The sequence below is a fragment of the Dunckerocampus dactyliophorus genome, chromosome 4 (assembly GCF_027744805.1).
Source record: "Dunckerocampus dactyliophorus isolate RoL2022-P2 chromosome 4, RoL_Ddac_1.1, whole genome shotgun sequence".
Lineage (NCBI taxonomy): Eukaryota > Metazoa > Chordata > Actinopteri > Syngnathiformes > Syngnathidae > Dunckerocampus > Dunckerocampus dactyliophorus.
In genome coordinates, this window is record NC_072822.1 from 16,105,001 (window position 1) to 16,125,257 (window position 20,257).

Sequence of the window (20,257 nt, forward strand, 5' to 3'; positions counted from 1 at the left end):
CAACCCGGGATTGATGATATAATGCTTGCAACCTGTTCAAAACTTAGCACCCTCTAGATAACGTGTAATTGTTGCAAGCAGTCCCTTTAAATTTAAACTTTGTCCATCAATTTTCTATACTGCTTGTTCTCACTAGGGACGAGGGTATGCTGGAGCCTATCCCAGCTGTCTTTGGGCGTGAGGCGGAGTACACCCTGGACTAGTCGAAATTTAGACTTTTTAAATAAATGAATTAAATTTTTAGATAAATTAGATTTTTGAGAAGTTTGTCTTCATTTTTCAACATTTCCGCATTTTCGATCGGCGCTTGTCATCGAGGGGTGATGGTGGGACCCGCAGCCAAACCAGTTGAGAACCACTGAGATGGATGTGGATTGTAAAAAGAGATGGGACTGAAAGAACAGAGTGAATATTTGTGAGTGTAGAAAGTGAGTTGGACATTGTGTGATATGGAAATTACAGCTGTCTATGCAGCCCTGTGCACAGGTTCATCATCCACAATAATAATTACAACTGAAGAACAGTGCTCGCATAGGGACATGTTGCCATGGTGATTGATTTATTAGGTCTTCTTAACTAGTGTTCCTTAGCTGTTGTCAGGACAGCGGGGAGACGGTACATCACCATGACGACCAATTTTGAGCTTTGCCTCGTGAGCATGCGTATCTGACCTTGTTTTTTTTCCCTTAACTTGGCCTGAAAACACGTCGTCAGGCTTTGATCGAACACAATCAGTTGCTACCCTGGAGGTAGAAAAGAGTTTGACGTGGACACTTTGCAACCCTTTTTTTACTTCTAAGTACATGTATACATACCACTTTGATTCCCAGTACAGATCCTTTGGGTGAGAATTGGTCATTTTCTCTTGGAGATAAATACTGTAGTATCGATATACAGTATCTATCCATACAGCAACTAGGCACTCATCCCACTCAGTTGCCTTTAACTTGTCAACCACACTTCTCCCCAAAGTGTCGCGTTATTCTACCTTTTGGTTTTGTTTTGGTTTTTTTACACACCCCTGTAATTATTCAAAAATGTATTTATCACTCGCTCATCAAGCCCCTCAGAGACCGTGTGCAGCTGTGGCATATTAATGAGTGAGTCATCCAGCATCTGCCTTGTCATTGACAGGTGAAGCAGATTATGGAGGAAGCGGTCACCAGGAAATTTGTTCATGAAGACAGCAGCCATATTGTTTCCTTTTGTGGTGAGTAAGCAAACATACAGCTGGATCACACCCATGTTTATTTAGCCTGCAATGGAAAGGTCCTTCCATTTACCTCTTCAAAATCTTTCCATAGGAGAGATTTCCATAAGAGAAAAAAGGCATAAGTTCCAGTGTCAAACATTCAACATCATAAAACCTTTAATAACAAGTGCAAAAATGACTTATATCATATATACCGTATGGCAGTGTGGTCAAAAGTTCCAGTAAATAGGAAATTCTAAGTAATTCTAAGTAAATTATAGTAATCTAATGCCATTGTCATTTACTGATACATAAAACAAAGAATAGCACAACATCAAATTATACCCACAGAATGAATACTGACTCACCAGCCATACAATAATAGTGTGGTTTGATCGGACGGTGAATCGCAACAATGTCTTCAATGCCATTGTGGAAAATTCCGGGTAGTTTTCATTTTAACCTGAAAAGACAAAACAACCAACTTGTCCCCGCACACAACGGACACACAACTGGTTTTGTTCATTAGCATGGACGCGACGAGCATGATCGATGTGAATACATGCGCTCAACTTTACCCCCAATGTGACATCAGAGGAAAGTAAGTGTCTTTGTATATTATTTTTCAAATAAACTAATCACCCATAATCATGTTTTTAAGTGTTAAGATGGTCTGTCTCTCTGCCATTGTTAATTCCCTTTTTTCTTGCCATTTTTGTAGCAACAAATTACTTTCTCCGGTACAATGCTGTTCAACTGATGTTCACGAGGGTATAGTACCACAGTGTGTTCCGAACACTGTTTTTATGCAGACAGACGAGGTAGTGGAACATCTGTGGGGTTGGAACACCTGTAGGAATTAGTTGCACCAACTGCCAAGGCTTGATCAGCATCCATTTCTGCAGAACAGCTTTAAATTGTTGACCCATTTTGTGGTTCCTGACATAGGCCTTTTTGTATAATTTTAAAATACACAATATTTTTTTAGTTTTGGCTAACCTAACCTTTTTTAACCTCTGGCACTTCACCACTTACCTTTGTACCATTTCAAACTATTCATTGGACTTGAACGACTTGAATTTCAATAAATAACTGGAAAAATTGGGGTGTTCTAAAACTTTTGACCGGTAGCGTATACTGTATAAAGCAGTGCAGATAAAATGAGCAATAACACTAGCATTTTAATAGGTGATTTTTAATAGAGTCAGACATTAGTTTTCAGGTAAACTCTGTATTTAACATGTTTGCAAGTCTATTGGTGTCTAACCAATGATATTTAAAGTTAAAGTTGTTTTTTTCCCACCAAATGGTGCTAGTGAAACATGGTGTTATTATTATGTGTGAGAACCACACTGCCCATGTTCAAGCTGTGGGGTTCAGACCAAACAAGATCTATTTGTGGAGTTCACAATGAGTCATTTGAAGCTCAGACTGCACAATCTGATATGTTTACTACAGTGGAGCTTCTAAGTGCCCTACAGTTGACTAGATAACTGTCCAGGATGTACAGTATACCTTCTATCAAGTCTTGTAGCATTATCAGTGATATTTGGACATTTTTAGCTGTCATTCAAGGATAGACAGTAATTAACCACTGTTAAAACAATTTAAAAAATTAACGTCTTTCATCATGTGTGGTGATGATAGATTCAAAGGGAGGTCATTTCATACATATAAAGGCAACACGCACCTTACTTTCCTTTGCACTCTATTCTTTTATTATTATTTTATTAGTTTGTTGTTCATCCATCCGTCATTTTCTATGCCGCTGATCCTCACCAGAGTCGCGGGGGTATGCTGGAGCCTATCCCAGCTGACTTAGTTTGCCACATTATACTAAGCAGCCTGGACAGACATAGTCCACTACTACCAACTATGCGTACGAACATGTCAAACGTTCACTGCGCTAAAATTGTTTAACTGCTGCTACATTTGGCAACAAGGCAGATGTGTGTTAGGTTTAGGTTGCAAAATGTCTGCAGAGAGCAGACAACAACAACACATCAACAACAGCTTATTATTATTGTACACTTATTGAGAGCAACCAGGAAAGACAGTTGTCACTTAGCTACCCTTATGCTGAATTCATTTTTGACTTTTTTTGAATGATTTTTGAGGCTTATTTTTCTCAGATAATATTTCCAAATTGTGCATTTCGGTCATGAAGTACAGTCGTCCCTTATTGCGGCTTTTCAGAAATTAATTAATTCATAAATTATCTCTGTTTTGTGGTAGACTATGGTCTATCATTAGTCAAAACATATTGAAATGGAAATCATACGTACTATTCTGGCCACTTGGCAGCAGTAATTTTATATGGATGAGACATCCATCCTTATTACATTACCCTACCTTCCACTCTATCTAGCCAGCCATGGTAATGGTAATGGTAATGGTAATGGTTTAATTTATTTGAACATGCATACAAGTTACATTGGAATACATCACATAATTCAATTTACAGTTCCACATGTCCAAAAGGAGTAGGAAGAGGCAAAGCTTGGATGTTTGTGGCTTCTTACTTTATCCTTCTTCCCCACTCCGTTTGAAACCCTTTAATAGAAGAAGTGAATGAGGCTAACTGGTTAGCTCACTAGCTTGCTACCGAGCAGCCGTCTATAGTCCCTGTCATATAATAGTTGTGCAATCCGGTGTAAGCAATGAATAATAGTAGTGTAAAGGTGACTATAGGGGTGTTATTTCATTGCTATTGTTCTAATAATGTTAAGACCAGTATTTTGAAAAGCCATAAACAGGTTTTCTATTCTCTAACTATGAAAGTATTCAATTTATTAACATTGAATCCTATATCGCGGAAATGTATTTATTGCGGTCAGGTCTGGAACCAATTAACCGCTATAAACCAGGGACAACTCCATTTGGACAATGACAGAATTTGTTGTGTTGTTTAGGATTTTTGCATTTATAGACCACCATGAAATCAAAATTATGATCAAAGTGTCGACTTCCAGCTTTAATGGAAGAGGTTACACAAAAATATGGAAGTTACCAATGCTTCAAAACGGCGCTTCACAGTGCAGATGGATAAATGACCCTCAACTATGAAAGCAATTTAAGACTTTTAGAAGGAAAATAAACTGACTATTCTTCTACCACCAGTAGCGTGATCTTAAATTGTTCAAATACTCTTGGAACTACTCTTCACAAGATGGCTGTAATCCCTAAGTGGTTAGTACCATATTTCTGCGAAGCCTCTTGAATTAAAGCTGGTTTTACACTACGACCACACGTTGACTGTTTGATTTTGAATCCATTTTGGTGGTGTAAAAAGGCAAAATCGTAAAAACTCCACTTATTTACCTGTGGCATGTTCGAATTTTGAATTTCCACTTAATTTTGTGTAGCGACATAAACCAAGTTATGTATATATACTGACGTCTAATGTTTCTTACACGCATTTTTATATTTGTTTACTCGAGTTTGACTCAAAGAACTATCCCATGGTATAGACTGTAATTACCTTGAAGAAGTTGCTTGTTGAAGTACTGTAGCTGCAGCATGCCTGCATAGGAGATACAGTATGCAAGTGAAAATGAAGAGAAACTAAAGTCCTTAATGGCCTGTCAACTCTACACTGGCGTAAAAATATAATTACACACTTGCAAATCACAGACATATCGTAGATGGCCGTAATGGCTGAATTCACTGTAATTAGCCACCAATGGGGAGAAATGAAAGTTATAATTTGCCTTATTCCCCAACAGATGTCAGAACAGTTAGGGCTTAGCCGCGGTCACTGTGACATTTAATTCAATCAAATACTTATTTCACACCAATGAACATGTTGGGGACAGGAGAAAATGCACTGTAGAGCTACAAGGAAATGAGATAAAATGGCACGAAAGAGAGACAGTTTTGCTGCAAAGTGATATGAAAGACAAGGATACACAATAGTATATCCACTGAGAGAAGACAACGTCAAAGCTAACATGTTTTACATCCTGAGAGGAAATGAACCTCATAAATTGGTATTGGACATCCTAATCTTCAATCTGCTCTCTTCACATCTCTTTTTACAGTTTATCTTGAGGTGATGATGGAGCATCCCTTTTTACATAACCCTTTAGTGTGTTTTATATTTAATGCCGCAGTTTTTGGTTTTGTGTTTAATAGCATCATCAGGTTTCTTTGCCCTCAGCATGAACGTTATCCACTGGATCTTTTAAAAGCCTAACTGGTCAGTCTTTCCTCGACCGTCATTTATCTATTCCTAATGGATACCAAGCAGCTGGCAAAAACCACTCTTCATGTTGTTTTGTTGTCAGCCACCTTCCTCCTCCTCCTCTTGCCATCTCACAGTGGATCTTGTTACTACCCTCTTTGGGTTGTGGTCTGTGTAGACTACGTTTGAACGACTGGAGAATGGGAGAGGGGCTTGGCCAGCTCTCCTGGGAGCAATTAGCTTCCACCATCGTGACTACTTTGATGCGCCGTTGCAGGAAGACAGAACCATCGAGACGCAATGAATGGAGCATGGCATGGAACTAAATGATGTGACTGGTGTTAAATGGCCCCAGATTAAATTATTTAGGGTGGTATTATCGATACACTCAGTGGTTCCACTTTTGGCTCAGAAACTGAACTGTGCATCTATCTGAAGCTACACTTGGCAAAATATATGGTTTTGTTTTTATAGATAAATGATTATATCATCACTTAATTTGATATTTTGTTTAACTGATTATTGATTATTATTGTTTTATTTCGTAAAAGGTTGCGATTTGTGTTGCTGTGATAATGATGCTGGGTAAGAAGCATCACAAAGAGACAACGAACAGATGAGCTCATGGTTGCTGCAGACTAGCTTATGAAGGAATATTTTGTATAAAACTGACACTTTTATTGGCGACATTAAAGTTAAACCTTGCTTGGAGCCATTGTGGTGGCAGCGGTGACAGAGAAAACGACTGGTGCAGATTTACAGAGCGGCAGGATGCAGGAGATGAGAAGCTGTGTTTGAAGGAGTCAGGATGATGGAGACACAGATTGTGATGCTGATGAGTCTCTAACCCCCCCCCCACCTCTCTCCCTTTGCTCGCTTTTGCCTCTCCAAAGCGCCATCGCTCTATCAACAGGGGTTGCCATGGGAACCATGGCCTTCCATGTGACCCCATGTGAACAGAGCCATAGGATTAGTCCTGAAGAGAACTCAAATGTCAACACAGCTCCAGGCACTGCCACGTCGGCCTGCGAGCAGAGGGCGGTCTGCTTTTTTGCTTAGTCTAGTGATTGTGCAAGTGTGTTATCATGTCATCGATATATGCTGTCTACTCCAGGATGTTGGAGTAGTGTAAAGATTAATATGTGGGTACAATGAATTACAATTGTCATTTTCAACGCAACAGTTTAAAACAATCAGGCTTTCTCCCCACTTAATGGTATTTTGTCCATCCATTTTCTATACCGCTTCATCCTCATTAGGGTCGTGGGGGCATGCTGGAGCCTATCCCAGCTGACTTCGGGCGACAGGCGGGGTACACCCTGGACTGGTCGCCAGCCAATCGCAGGGCACATATAGACAAACAACCATTCACACTCACATTCATACCTATGGACAATTTAGAGTCGCCAATTAACCTAACATGCATGTTTTTGGGAATGTGGGAGGAAGCCGGAGTACCCGGAGAAAACCCACGCGCGTACGGGGAGAACATGCAAACTCCACACAGAAATGCCCAGGGGAGAATCGAACCCAGGTCTTCCCGATCTCCAGGCTGTTCCTGTATTGTTCCTGTATTGGCCTAACCACTAGACCATCGTGCGGCCGTGGTATTTTGTCATAAAGACAAATGTCACGTTTCCCTCAAGTGCTTGGAAATAACGAAATTGCGTAAATGTTGTTATTTTCCATGTGTCAAAATTGTACTCTTTTAAAATTATAATATTAAATATTATAATAAAACTACAGTTAATAAAACTACGTTTTTTTACAATCCAAATAGCTATCTGATAGAATGTGACTTTGTTGGATGGAGAAATAAAATACAGATGCTTGCATAAAGATTAATTTATTACCACTCAGTCACAGGACACATATAGAGTCTCCAATTGACCTAACATGCATGTTTTTTTAGATGTGGGAGGAAGCCGGAGTACCTCACGCATGCATGGGGAGAACATGCAAACTCCATACACAGATGCCACAGATCTCCCTGATGGGGATTCAAACCCTTGATATCCTGACTCTGAGGGTGATATGCTAAATCAGGGTGATATGCCAAATGTAGCAGCAGTTAAACACTGGGCCACCACAGACCTGACATAAAGATTGATGTAGAAATAAATATAGTTTGTGTTGTTCTTGAGTCCCTTTTCTTTCTGCTATTAAGAAACCTCATTTTGTTGGTTTATAGAAGTGGTTCTCAATTATTTTTTTGTCATGACCTGCAACTTGAAACAATTTCCAAGATTTTAATTGGTTTTAAATCAAACACTTACCATTAATATGAAGTAGAAACATATCCAGTTGTGTGTACTTTTTAACAATCAGTGTTGCCGTGTCTAAACAGCTGCAGTGGAGGCGTGTGTTTTACATGGGCTGAAGCGTCGAGCGGCTGGCTTTCTTCGAAGCAACAAGATTGCCGCCTTGTTCATGAAGGTGGGCAAGAGCTTTGCCCCGGCTGAGGACCTGTGCAAGAAGGCCCAAGAGCTGGAGCAAATCATTGAGACTAAGTGAGAGATGCCCGGAACATACAGTAACAGTTTATTGCTCTACATTAATGTTGATGTTGTCATGTTACTTTTGACGTGTTATTATTTCTCTGCAATTTGTGATGTGTTCCTGCAGACGAAGTCAGAGTTTACAAAGCCAAGACAGCCTACGCAAAATGCCTCGGCTTCCCAGCCTCACTCCAAAGGCCATCAAGAACCTCTGGATTCGGACAGCTCTGTTCGAGAAGGTGCTGGACAAGATTGTCCTCTACCTGGTAGAAAACAGCAGGTGCATTACAAAGAAGGAAATGTCATACCATCCATCTCTGCGTGAATATGTATGTGCGTGTGTGTGCGTGTGTGGGTGTGGGTGAGTGTGTGTTTCGCAGGTACTCTGTGTCCTCTTCAACTGCCTTATTTGCCTTATCTGTCTTCTAGTAAATATTACGAGAAAGAGGCTGTTCTAATGGACCCTGTAGACGGACCTATCCTTGCTTCTTTGTTGGGTAATTTGTGGCTTTATAAGTTTGAGTGCCTTATACTGGGTTTTTTCTAACAAACATGGACGTGTCTCATTTGTAAATGAAAGTGTGGGATTTTGGTGGTCTTAGGTGCGGCCTGGCCTTCAAACTGAACGCTTTTGTATTTACCCTTCCCTGTGGTGTACCTCTGCTGTTAGAGAAGCCGCAAAGTGTTCATGTGAATCACATCTCAGCAGGGACCTTGATTTCAATATTAATCCGACTTAATACTTTCAGAGCCCACATCAACCTCATCTATTTCCAATCATCAGAAAGCTGTTTTCAAATGTGTTCCTTCTTTCATAAATAGAGCTAACAAAAGACAAGTGTAGCCTAGTTTGACTCTACTGTAAAATACAACCTTATTGCTAAATAAATTCCTCTCTCACAGTGTAAAACTGAACATAATTGTCTTTGTTAATGCAGAATTACATACAGCTTGTATTGAATCTTATCAGGCTTTGCAGGAAGATTGTATATATAAAATCCTTCAAGAAATGATGTGCATCATTTTACAGTTGGTGTCATTGTTAAAATATAAAACTGTGCACTTCCACCATGACAGTGGGACCCTGTGCGTTGGAGTACACGAAGATGAAGACAGCTGACCACTTCTGGACTGACCCCTCGGCTGACGAGTTAGTGCAGAGGCATCGCATCCACAGTGGTCACTGCAGGCAGGACTCTCCCACCAAAAGGCCTGCATTGTGTGTAAGTGTACGTCAGATTTCAACTATTATGTACAATTCAGTGCACAGTAGGTGTGAAGCATAACATGCAGTATATTAAACCAATTAAAATATTCTATACAGTATGTGAAAAGTGTGTATTCGCGCTTAAAGCAGCGCTATCTCTCTCTCCGTTGAATTAGCCATATTTGGCCTAATATTGTGAAATGTGTACATCCCAGATCCAGAAGCGCCACTCCAGCAGCAGCATGGATGAGCGCCCCTCTCCCTCGCCATCAGCACGCGAGTATGTGGAGTCACTACATCAAAACAACAGGGCGACGCTGCTGTTTGGCAAAAACAACGTGCTTGTTCAGCCGGTAACTTTTTCCTCGTAAAGTTTTGCCAGTGGAATCAGAAAGTAAATCACATACTATACTATACTATACTCTTCTATACAGCAGGGGTCGGCAACCTTTACTATCAGAAGAGCCATTTTCCCCCTCCTCCGCTAAAAAAAATAGTCTGGAGCCGCAAAATATAACACAGCTTAGGAACTTGTAGAAGTTTCAATATTTTTGAAATTGACTTGTTACAACAACAGAATAAACAAATAAAAGTGCAGTTTGCTTGTGTAACGGATGCCAACTAGCAAGGATGTGATAGTACGTTAGTACGCTGCTCGACTTAACTATCAATCAGTGGACTTATGCCAGCGTGTGCAGGGATGACTACTGTTACAGTGTGTACATGTGTAAACCTGCTTTGAAACAAATTACTACTTTTCGGAGTGTTTGTTTTGAAAATTTCTTTCACCATTTTTTATTGCTAATTTTTCGGCATATGTCAAACATACAGGTAAGCCAGCGTCGTTAGCAAAGAAGACAACAGAATATGTCCGTGCATAATTAAACTCTCTTTTTTCTTCTGAGATGTTTCTTTTAGACTCACCAGAATGCATTCAAGCCCTTTGGCGAGAGTCAGATATTTCAAACTCTTTTCAAATGTGTGCATTTCCCCCACTTTGGTGTTAAAAAAAATCTTCAAGTTCTGCAAAGGGAGCCACCAAAAGGAGGCTGAAGAGGCACGGGTTGCCGACCCCTGCTATACAGTGACGTAGGGTCAGGGCAGGCAGAGCCTGAACAACTTCTAACAATAAACATTGTGGAATTAATATTGATATACAGTAAATCTATCGGCATTTATTCTGAAAGGAAGTGTACACAAGATTTAATTAGATGAGTGCTTTAACCAACGCTCTATGTGCTATTCTAGCAATACAACCAATCTACTAAATCATTGCAGATTTAATTTTGCCTCAAATGAAACCATCTGTCCCACGGTTGTTTTAGAGGGATGACATGGAGGCTATCCCAGGTTACCTCTCTCTGCATCAGACGGCTGACCTCATGACACTTAAGTGGACACCCAACCAGCTCATGAACGGCTCCGTAGGGGACTTGGACTACGAACGAAGGTGATGTTGTTGATATGACGTGGGAGAGAAACAAAGTACAATTGCGACCTTGCAGAATTTCTCTGCTGTTAGTGTAAAATTTAAACACTTGCGTGTATCTCAATAATACGGTGTGTGTGTAAGTGTGACTAAGGGGCTCTGTACGCACGCTAAGTAAACACAGCTCATCTAATTCGGCTTATTTTCAGCAGACAGGTAGCCTGCAGGTGGTTTATTGACTGAGACGCTGTTGATCCATCTAAAAAACAATGTTATATTCCTATGTGTGCATACCTGTTTTTCTTTTTAGTTTTTTTTTTTTTTTTTAAGCTTCATTATTGCACTGTAGCTTTGTGCCTGCTTATCTTTTGCACAAGCTGGACTATTTTTGCATTTAAATAAAAATTAGTTTTGCTGCTAGGTCTCTTAATGACTTGCTCTGTTTATGCAGTGTGTACTGGGACTATGCCATGACAATCCCTCTTGAAGAGATAGTGTACTTGCACTGCCATCAACAAGGTGGGTCCAGGCAATCTTCAAGGTTTCGGCTAAATTTCCAATTTCCTTGCATTGAAGTATATTGGTGAATACTTAAAAAGAAAACATTTAATTCAATCCCATATGTCTCTTGCAGTCGATAGTGGGGGCACAGTGGTGCTGGTCAGTCAAGATGGCATCCAGAGGCCTCCCCTTCGATTTCCAAAAGGAGGCCACCTGCTCCAGTTCCTGTCCTGTCTGGAGAATGGTCTGCTTCCTCACGGCCAGCTGGATCCCCCACTCTGGTCTCAGAGAGGAAAGGTCAGCGCCTGATGTCATTCCTTCTGAAGCATTCAAATGGCTCGTGTGATTCGATCTCACAGAAAAAACGCACTTAAGTACTAAATCATTTGTATCAAATCAATAAATCAATAATAGATGCCTTTCAAAGGATAAATCTGTGGCTTAATGTTCCCACTGCACCGCCACACGTTCTTTGATCGTGTGGAGTGTTGTGTCTGCAGGCAAACGGAATAATGGAAACCGCCCACGCCTGTTCAGCGACTATTAATAAGCTATGCTGGAGACACTCGTCATCTTACATCCACATAGATGAATGATTTATTCTTCTGCCTTTTGTAAACTCTGCCAAGGAGGTTATATTTTTCATAACTTAACATGAATTAGTCTGGATTTTCCTAATACATGGGCTTCCTTCCTGGATGATCCCATTAGATTTTTCTGGCAAATAATAGCATCATATACAAATTATGAACACTTCAAATATCCCTGTTAATCTTAGAAATAGCTAACCAAATGTGATGTGTATGCATGCAGGGTCTGAAGCTGTAATGTGAAAGTTTCATCCAGATACAGAGCAGTTATTTAAGTTATTTATGAAGAAAATCCCATACTTACTTAGAAATCATTATCAGGTTATAAGTTGTTGTGTTTATGTAAGACCTTATTACTTTTTGCTCCCTTGATGCAGAAGAAATGTTGCTGCTTTAGCTGTAGGCTTCCATTATTAATTACCAAGTTAACTAATGCGTTTTCCTTGGTGAAGGTCTGTGCTGGTCTGCGACTCTTGTGTCTTTAATTTAATGTTATTTGTTACTGCAGGGCAAAGTGTTTCCTAAGTTGCGGAAGAGGCTTCCTCAGGGATCTGGGTCTACAGACTCTGTCTCAGACAAAGAAGAGGACGAGGCCACAGACTATGTCTTCCGCATCCTCTTTCCAAATAGCCTATCAGAGTTTGGTGAGATAGTTGTTTTTAAGACATAAAATGTATTTTTCATTGTCCTTTGGGCTTTTGTTCATCAATGTCAGGACTAACTTTGCCATTGGTACAAATGTGATTTCCTTTCCGCCGGTTTTGTCATTATTCCTTTTCTGGGAATGGCTTTTTTCAAGCGTCTGATTCGCTAAAATGACCTTACAATACAACCTTACACAGCACTCTGTATTGCTGTGTTGTTTTTATGTGTGCTTTTTATGTGTCCTTTTATATGTTTTTTTTTTTTTATTCAATTGTTTCGCTAAAGATTTTGGACATAGGTTGAGTGGACTGCCTCCCTTTAACTCAAAGTCTCTGTTTGTCCCCAAGAGTTCCTGCAGCTATCTGGAGGAATCTGTCTCATTTCCAGAATGCCGTAACACTATCACATCTCGGCTTGTCTCGCCGTCTGTCACTTTGATTGACTTTCATTCCCACCATCCAATATCCTTCTGAAATGCCTTGTGCCTCTGGCCAAGCTCAATTATGTGTCCAGTATTAAACCCTCACTGCCTCCATCTGACTATGCTATTACCTTGTGTAGACACCTTAAATGCATTACGACAGTGTAGCCTTCCATTAGCTTCTGTATTGACAAATGATGGATTGAATATAGGTTTTAAGCAGGGACATTTACTTGCTAGATTTCTCCTGCTCTTGCTGCCTACATGCAGTATTTCAAGTTGGTTTCCAGTCTTTAAAGATGTGCACATCCAGATTGCATCCAACAGTGTAAACCAGAGGTGCCCAAACTTTTACCACAGAGGGACCCATACAAATAAAAAAAAAATCAAAGGATGCCAGGGGCCACATTGATATTTTTAGATATTTTTTATTTTATAAAAATGCTAAAGCAAAAACCCAATTTATATAAATTTAAAGCCAAATCGTTATTTATTATTAATATCAACATTTCAGCTTTTTTCTTTACTACGTGCTTTTTTGCTCTATTTGTCCCATTTTTGCTATTTTTTAGTATTTAATTTTATTTCTACCAAGTGCCACAAGCCAATAATAAATGAGTTGCAGGCTGCAAATGGTCCCAGGACCACACTTTGGACACCCGGGTGTAAGCAATTAACAATGTCAAGGACTTCCTGTCCTGAACAGCATAATTCTATCATAGCTGAAATGTTTCAATCATCTACTGCTAATATCCATGCACAGGAAGCTATTTAGTTTTGATTGTGACTGCAATGATGCGTGTGCCTGTTGCAGTGACTCCACCAGACTTGATGGATCAGGGCTCTGCAATATGGCATCCCAGTCTCAGGAAGTCCTCATGCTCGTCTTGCTCCCAGGGTAGCCTCTCCGATGGCTCCACGACTAAAGGGTGCAACCACGAGAGGTGAGCAAGTGAGAGATAATCACGTGAAGGCTCCAGATAAGCTTTTGCTTTGCTTATAAACCAATTAAGGCTGGCGAAGACACAATCTCTGGCTGGCCACATTTGTCCATGCAGAGACAACAGAGGTGGCTGCGAGGATGGACAGAAAAATGCGTGACATTTACCCCACTGACATGCCAATGTGTGGGGACAATAAGATAATAAGCAAAGCAGATAAAATGGTAATTGAAACAAAGTCAGGCCATTGGGTTTGTTCGTTCTATGTGACAGCTGGGGTTAGAGGAAATGACCACTGGGGGCGTTGATTTGCCACCAAAACAACTGAATGTACTAAATATGTCATTTCTAAATCTAAATGGACGATAAGAGCTGTGATGCTGTTTTTTTAATCCCTACAGGACTCCTCTAAAGCTGCTGTGTGACAACATGAAGTATCAGATCATCTCACGGGCATTTTACGGCTGTATGTGAACACTTAACTTGCACACTATTCACTGTTTACAGTGGACGAACGAAATACACTCCTTATCACTTGTAATACTACTGTAAATCCTAACATTCTGTTGGCTGGCAGTTATAGTCAATTAACAGTTGCGTGCATGTGCCCCTGGATATGGGGGACATATTGGACCATCATTCTTTAATAATAACAAAAAATACATTTCCTGCCAAAGTCACAACTATATGTGCTTGGATTTTGCAAAAATGTGCCACTCCTCATTGCCTGGCCCAAAAGAAAATGACCTAATATTTGGATTTAATGTGTATCAAAAACGGTAAAAGCCTTCAATTAGACAATTACTGCAGGGATTAGTGTGACTCACCTGACAATAGGTTATCTAATTCTAAATGCTGCAATGAGTAGCTTCTAATTTATTCCACAACAAGGTGCAAATATGTATGGTTGTGCAAAATATGTCACGCTGTGTTATTATTGATTTTTTTTTTATTACTGTATTCTTGGGGGAATTACTACATGATTAATGCTCAAATAGTGAAATAGTTGTTCAGGCACCACAGAGTCTTGACCTGAGCCTCCAGTGGGAATCTTTGCGGTGTACTAAGGAAGCTTGGCCCCACTCTATCATCATGAATACAATCTCTTATAATTTATGCATATCTGGATAGAAATAAATGAGTCAAATTTAATTTGTGTGTGTTGAGTGTGCTTTTGTTTTTTTAGATTATTTGGGGGGGGGGGATCGGTAGCATATGAGTGAATAAGAAAACAAATTAATTGTAGATGTGTTTGTTAATGTTAGGCACAGGATGTTTTAAAACATGATTATTGTAGCCATAACACCCTGTGCATCCCCTCTAAGGCTCATAAAAAAGGTCTTCTAGAATCCTGAATGTTTTGCACTATATTTGAATTACGAATAGCCTACAAAATACATGGCTAGACAAAGTAATTCCCCAGCTTTAAAGATCTGATATGTTCATTTTGATCAACACTAGCCTTAGGAGAAAAATAACATTTTGTATTGTTGTGTTTTCAACTAGGGTTGGCATACTGCCGTCACCTGTCCACCGTACGCACTCACCTCTCGGCTCTCGTCAATCACACTATTGTGTCGCCCAACGTGCCATGTGATGCCTACAAAGGACTCACTGCAGATGTGTGGCAGATGTTCCTCCAGGACTGCACAGTAAGCATTGCATGAACTTCACATTAAGCCTAGCACACAAACATGTCCCCTTGCATCAGCAGCACATCCCCACCCCCACCGCCCCTCCACTTGCCAGCCATATTCATAATCTGCTAATTGTGTTGCTCACATCATTAGTCTCGCAGCAGTGTGCATGAAGTGTAGCTAATGGCTCTGTCAGTGTAAATGTCCACATCAGGACTGTTCATCAGGTTCATGAATCTTAGACACATTGTGGCTAAGTATGAAAACACAGATAGTCAAGATAATAAGTATCACATACAGTAGAGCCCCGCTATTGGTGGGTGTGTTGTTCGCTTCAATAAAGAACTTTATTTTTATATATTGTCTTTTATTAGCATTGAGGGAATCACATTATCACAAAGTTCCTTGTTGGTTTCAGTTCTTGTTCCTCTACTAACTGTGTAGTGGCTATTGTCTTGTCCAAGTAACACTACTGACACCCACTGACCCGTAAATGCTGCAGCCGACCAGCCATCGGGCCCCACCAGCCACTGGGAACCAGACCCCTCGCCCCCGCAAAACCAAACGGGCACCACCCACCCACCCACCGGAGCTACACCCCTAACAAGCCCGCAGCTACATCGGGGAAAGGGAAAGATGTGGAAAACAGCCCAGCGAAGCAAGAAGACAGGCGACAACAAACGCCCAAGCAAGGAAAACAGCCCAGCGAAGCATGAAGACAGGAGACTTGCAGCAACAAACGCCCAAGCACCCCCACCCCCGCCCGCCCCGCATCCACCACACCACAGCTGCCGCACATCAAGCTACGCAAGAGGGTTTTGAGGGGGAGGAGTGGTGTAGCGTACGCTGGTGCCTCAACACAAGAGCATTATCCAGGTTTCAGAGACCTGACCAGAGGAAATACGTACCTGGAAAGCAGCAAAGCCTACAAGTGTATTCAGGGGTCAAAATGTACAAAAAATGCATACATGTTGGCAGGTCTGATATAGCGTAAACAACTATAAACACTGGTCTATTGCACTTTAATGTGAAAATAACAATATGCAATGTTTTCTTGTTTTCAGACTTACAAGGAGCAGGAGCTTCTTCGTCTGGTCTATTTTGGAGGCGTGGATCCCTCACTGCGTAAGGAAGTGTGGCCATTCCTATTGGGGCATTACCAGTTTGGAATGTCTGAAGCAGAAAGGAAGGAGGTGTGTCACCGTCCCCTCTCCCCAATATATCTTTTGTCCACCTTACTGAGCATTCATATTTCGCTGCAGGTGGATGAGCAGGTGCGAGTATGCTACCAGCAGACCATGCGTGAATGGCTAAGCTGTGAGGAGATCGTTCGGCAGCGAGAGAAGGAGCAGCACGCTGCAGCTTTAGCCAAGTGCTCCTCAGGGGCGAGCATGGACAGTACCAGTTCAAAGATGGTCCATCGGGATTCAACTGTCAGCAATGAGGTGACACAGGAACTCAGACAGTCAGGATTAGAAACTACAAGCACATTATAATGCAAAGTTAAATAAATATATACAAAGTATATTCAGTGCTGTGCCAGTGTTATCGTGACCAGGTTATTAACTCCACTGTCTGTGTAATTCACAATTCTGTTATTAAGTTTTAATGAATGCACAAATTATGCTTGTGTGACTCACTTTTTTAATATGGCCAATGCTCAAGAGCAAAAATACAGTCAGGCAATGCTGATTGCAGTTATTTCATATAATCATATTTGGTGTTATTTCCTTTATCTCCCAGTCCCGATCCTCCCAGAGTTCAGACAGGCACAGTCTGGCTCGTCTGCAGAGTGACTCAAGCAGCAGCACACAGGTACAAAACTCATCACACTGCACCAGCACCAAAATCCACTACAACATAACATGAGAGTCAAACTAAATGTTACATGATGTTTTAAAGGATCACTGACATTATTTATCAACTTGGCTTAAATATGTTTGTAGTTGTTTATATTGTTTTTAATTATGTTCTACATTGTTCATTTTTTGAAAGCGAACGATAAATTTGTAAAAATTACATTTATAGTACGTGGCGGGAGCCAAGATGGACTGAACGTTGCAGAAAAGGGACGTTTCCAAAAGTGACGTCGTCGATGGCATATATGACTATGGGCGCAGCGTAAACAAAAACTTCTAGAGGCAGCTCGTCGAAATCGTTTGGTTTATTTTTTACCAAAATAGTAGTCATGCCAAAACGGTGTTGTTGCCGCATGCTGTTCACAGTGTTCGGGTGATACTGTAAGATTGTTTTCTTTTCCAAAAGACGAAGGTTTAAGACTATAACGAACGAAGTAAGTACAGACAACAAGAGACAAATGGACCCCTCCCTCGTGTTCTGTTCTTTGCAATGTTCATTTAACAAGAAGCATATGGCTTGAAAGTACAATATAAACACATTTTGGATGCTAGGATGCTGTTCCTGATGCTATGCTACACAGGAAAAAAGGAGGAGGGCGGTATTAGTTGCCACACAACAGAGAAAGTCATGTCTTATTTACATATTGTATTCTAAACACTATGCCAACATAGCGACAAGCATTCAAAGCATTATACAGTACATGTTATAAAACATACTTTCACAGCGATATGTTGACGGTGAGGGGCAACAGCGCTGACGAAATACACATTAAAAAGAGCGGTGGTTCGAATAAATACAGCTAAATTCCCTGTTCTGTATTTCATCTTCAGATGTTTCTTCCTCCTCGAAAATTACTGAGACATCACTCAAATGTTTGCTACAATCACCGTAAACATCCTCTGTCTCATCCATCCTCTCATTTTTCTTTACTTTGCTTATAATGAGAGCTGCGCCTTCGCCAACATCACTTGGCGTTCAGCCATCATGTCTCCCACCATGTACTATAAATGTAATTTTTACGAATATATTGTTTGCTTTCAAAAAACGAACAACGTAGAGCATAATTACAAACAATACAGAACATATTTAAGCAAAGCTGATAAATCATGTCAGTGACCCTTTAATCCATTCATTGTCTTTCCTGCGAGTTCTTCACATGCTTCCCTTCCACTGGGCTAGTCCGCTTCCTTTTGGCTTGTTTTTGTGCAGGTCTTTGAATCTGTAGAAGAGGTGGAGCAGATTGAGACAGAATCCAAGAGCGAAGGGGCCAAGCAGGTGCTAAAGATGTCCAATGGGGCGCTCCAGAATGAGATGACTTCCCCCGACTCTGGACACCCCTCTTCCCGCAACTTCTCAGTCACCTCCGGCGTGTCGGACGGCTCACTCAGCACAGAGGACAGTGCTGCGCCTGAGGTCGCTCAGAGACCATTAGACAAACCACCTCACCACCACCAAGGTGAGAAACCCAATGAGAACAAGACTCAGGTTCCAAATGTACTGGAAGAGTCCAAGAAGTCAGAGGATCCCAAAGCAGATGAGGCCCAATGTGAAGATGGTGCCTCTCTCGACATTAAAGAAAGAGAAGTGCCTGATAAGGATAGCATGGTAGTGTCTACACAATCCCAAGAACAAAGACTGAAAAAGGAAGACACAAAGAAAACTGCAGAAGAGTGTCAGACTGAATGGTTCAAACTTGAAGACAAATCTTACCTGGGTGAGAGATCACCTAATGAGGTGACAGAAGAAGCTGGCATGAAAGATCCCAGAGTGGAGGAAGTTGATAAGAAACTATCTTTCTCGGCAGACAGCAGGGTGTCGAGAGCAAGAGAAGCCTACTGTGCCTCTCAGAAGGCAGAAGCTCAGGTTCTGACTGAGTCAGATGATTCTCCCTCAGCCATAGAGATGGAGGAGATTCCCAAAGCCAAAGTGTCCATTGTGCCCTGGAGCAGGAAGGCTCGCTGTGAGCCGTTGTCTTCCTCAGACGACTCCGCCCCCTGTACAGATCTGAGACTGGAGGGAAGACTGGAAAAAACAAGTCCAGAAGGCACAGAGTCCATTCTCTCTGAAGAACCAGAGATGGAGAGCCTCTACCCTCACTTTGAGTCCCTGGACGGATGTGCAGACACCACTGAAGCCAACTCTCAACAGTCTGCAGAAGGGGGTTTCTCTGTACGTGCCCTTTTGCAAACAAATCCAAAGTTCACTAATTAACCAGTGAGTTCATGCGTATGTTTAATGCTTTGGTCCTTCCAGCAAGAGCTTTTAGACTTGTATACGCTGAATCTGCACCGCATTGAAAAGGATGTGCAGCGCTGTGACCGGAACTATTGGTACTTTACACCTGCAAACCTGGAGAAGCTACGCAACATCATGTGCAGGTACAACATTGACAGCACCACAGGCTTTATCACTAACCTCATTCCAAATGTGTAAATCTTGAAATTTGTGGTCATTTATGTCACATCCTGAGCCCTTTTGGTTTTAAGCATAGACAACAAAGGTAGCTGAGTTCATGCCACATTAGTGTTTTTTTTTCCGTATTGCATCATCTGATCTTCAACCTTATAGTAAGTATTGCTGATCTAATTTACATCAAAAGCTTACTCATTTCAGCAGACGTACAGACCCTTTCACACTGCCTGTAAAAGCCAACATTTACCTAATGCAGTTCTGGAAACCACACTCTCGCTGAATGGGGGACAAAGTAGACTGAGCGAAATAGACTCTTCGGCGGTAGTGTCAGAGCTTTAACAGAGGTCGGAAGCCACCTATGTAAGGTATTTTGCCCGGTGTAAAGTTTAACATCTGAGGCAGAGCATGTCATTGTCCAAGTATTTTTGCGTCACACCAGATGCTGGCACTGACGTATTTATGTATGCGTGCATTCCATTAGTAAATCGTGGGATGCCGTGGTTCGGAAAACGCTCAGAGTTGCGGCAATATCCTTCGTGGCTGTGTTCTGTATAAAAGGCACATACATGAATAAAAGTTTAATCTGCCTTTACGGCTCAGATGCAGCAATTCCGATGCCTTCATATTATCAGTGATATTGTCAATAGTAGTAATTGTGCCTCTCTAAATAGAAAAGTCCAATTATGTGAAATAAACTGTAAGGTTACAAGAATAAAGTCGTACTTTTAATTTAAGTAAATC

At 41.1% G+C, this 20,257-nt stretch overlaps 1 protein-coding gene across 3 annotated transcripts in view; it reads left to right on the forward strand.

Annotated features, from left to right (window-relative positions):
• Positions 1 to 20,257, forward strand: part of sgsm1a (small G protein signaling modulator 1a) — a 34,358-nt gene that overhangs the window by 8,563 nt on the left and 5,538 nt on the right. For 2 of the 3 annotated variants that reach the window (XM_054774383.1, XM_054774384.1), the window contains exons 3-20: positions 1,135 to 1,210; positions 7,723 to 7,885; positions 8,001 to 8,153; positions 8,303 to 8,370; positions 8,951 to 9,102; positions 9,296 to 9,433; positions 10,406 to 10,530; positions 10,961 to 11,028; positions 11,144 to 11,307; positions 12,109 to 12,244; positions 13,481 to 13,610; positions 14,009 to 14,073; positions 15,114 to 15,259; positions 16,309 to 16,437; positions 16,507 to 16,689; positions 16,988 to 17,059; positions 18,314 to 19,273; positions 19,358 to 19,482. In XM_054774383.1, coding sequence (XP_054630358.1) covers positions 1,135 to 1,210; positions 7,723 to 7,885; positions 8,001 to 8,153; positions 8,303 to 8,370; positions 8,951 to 9,102; positions 9,296 to 9,433; positions 10,406 to 10,530; positions 10,961 to 11,028; positions 11,144 to 11,307; positions 12,109 to 12,244; positions 13,481 to 13,610; positions 14,009 to 14,073; positions 15,114 to 15,259; positions 16,309 to 16,437; positions 16,507 to 16,689; positions 16,988 to 17,059; positions 18,314 to 19,273; positions 19,358 to 19,482 — 3,053 coding nt within the window. The remainder of the gene's footprint in view (positions 1 to 1,134; positions 1,211 to 7,722; positions 7,886 to 8,000; positions 8,154 to 8,302; positions 8,371 to 8,950; positions 9,103 to 9,295; positions 9,434 to 10,405; positions 10,531 to 10,960; positions 11,029 to 11,143; positions 11,308 to 12,108; positions 12,245 to 13,480; positions 13,611 to 14,008; positions 14,074 to 15,113; positions 15,260 to 16,308; positions 16,438 to 16,506; positions 16,690 to 16,987; positions 17,060 to 18,313; positions 19,274 to 19,357; positions 19,483 to 20,257) is intronic. The other variant, XM_054774385.1, reaches the window with a different exon arrangement.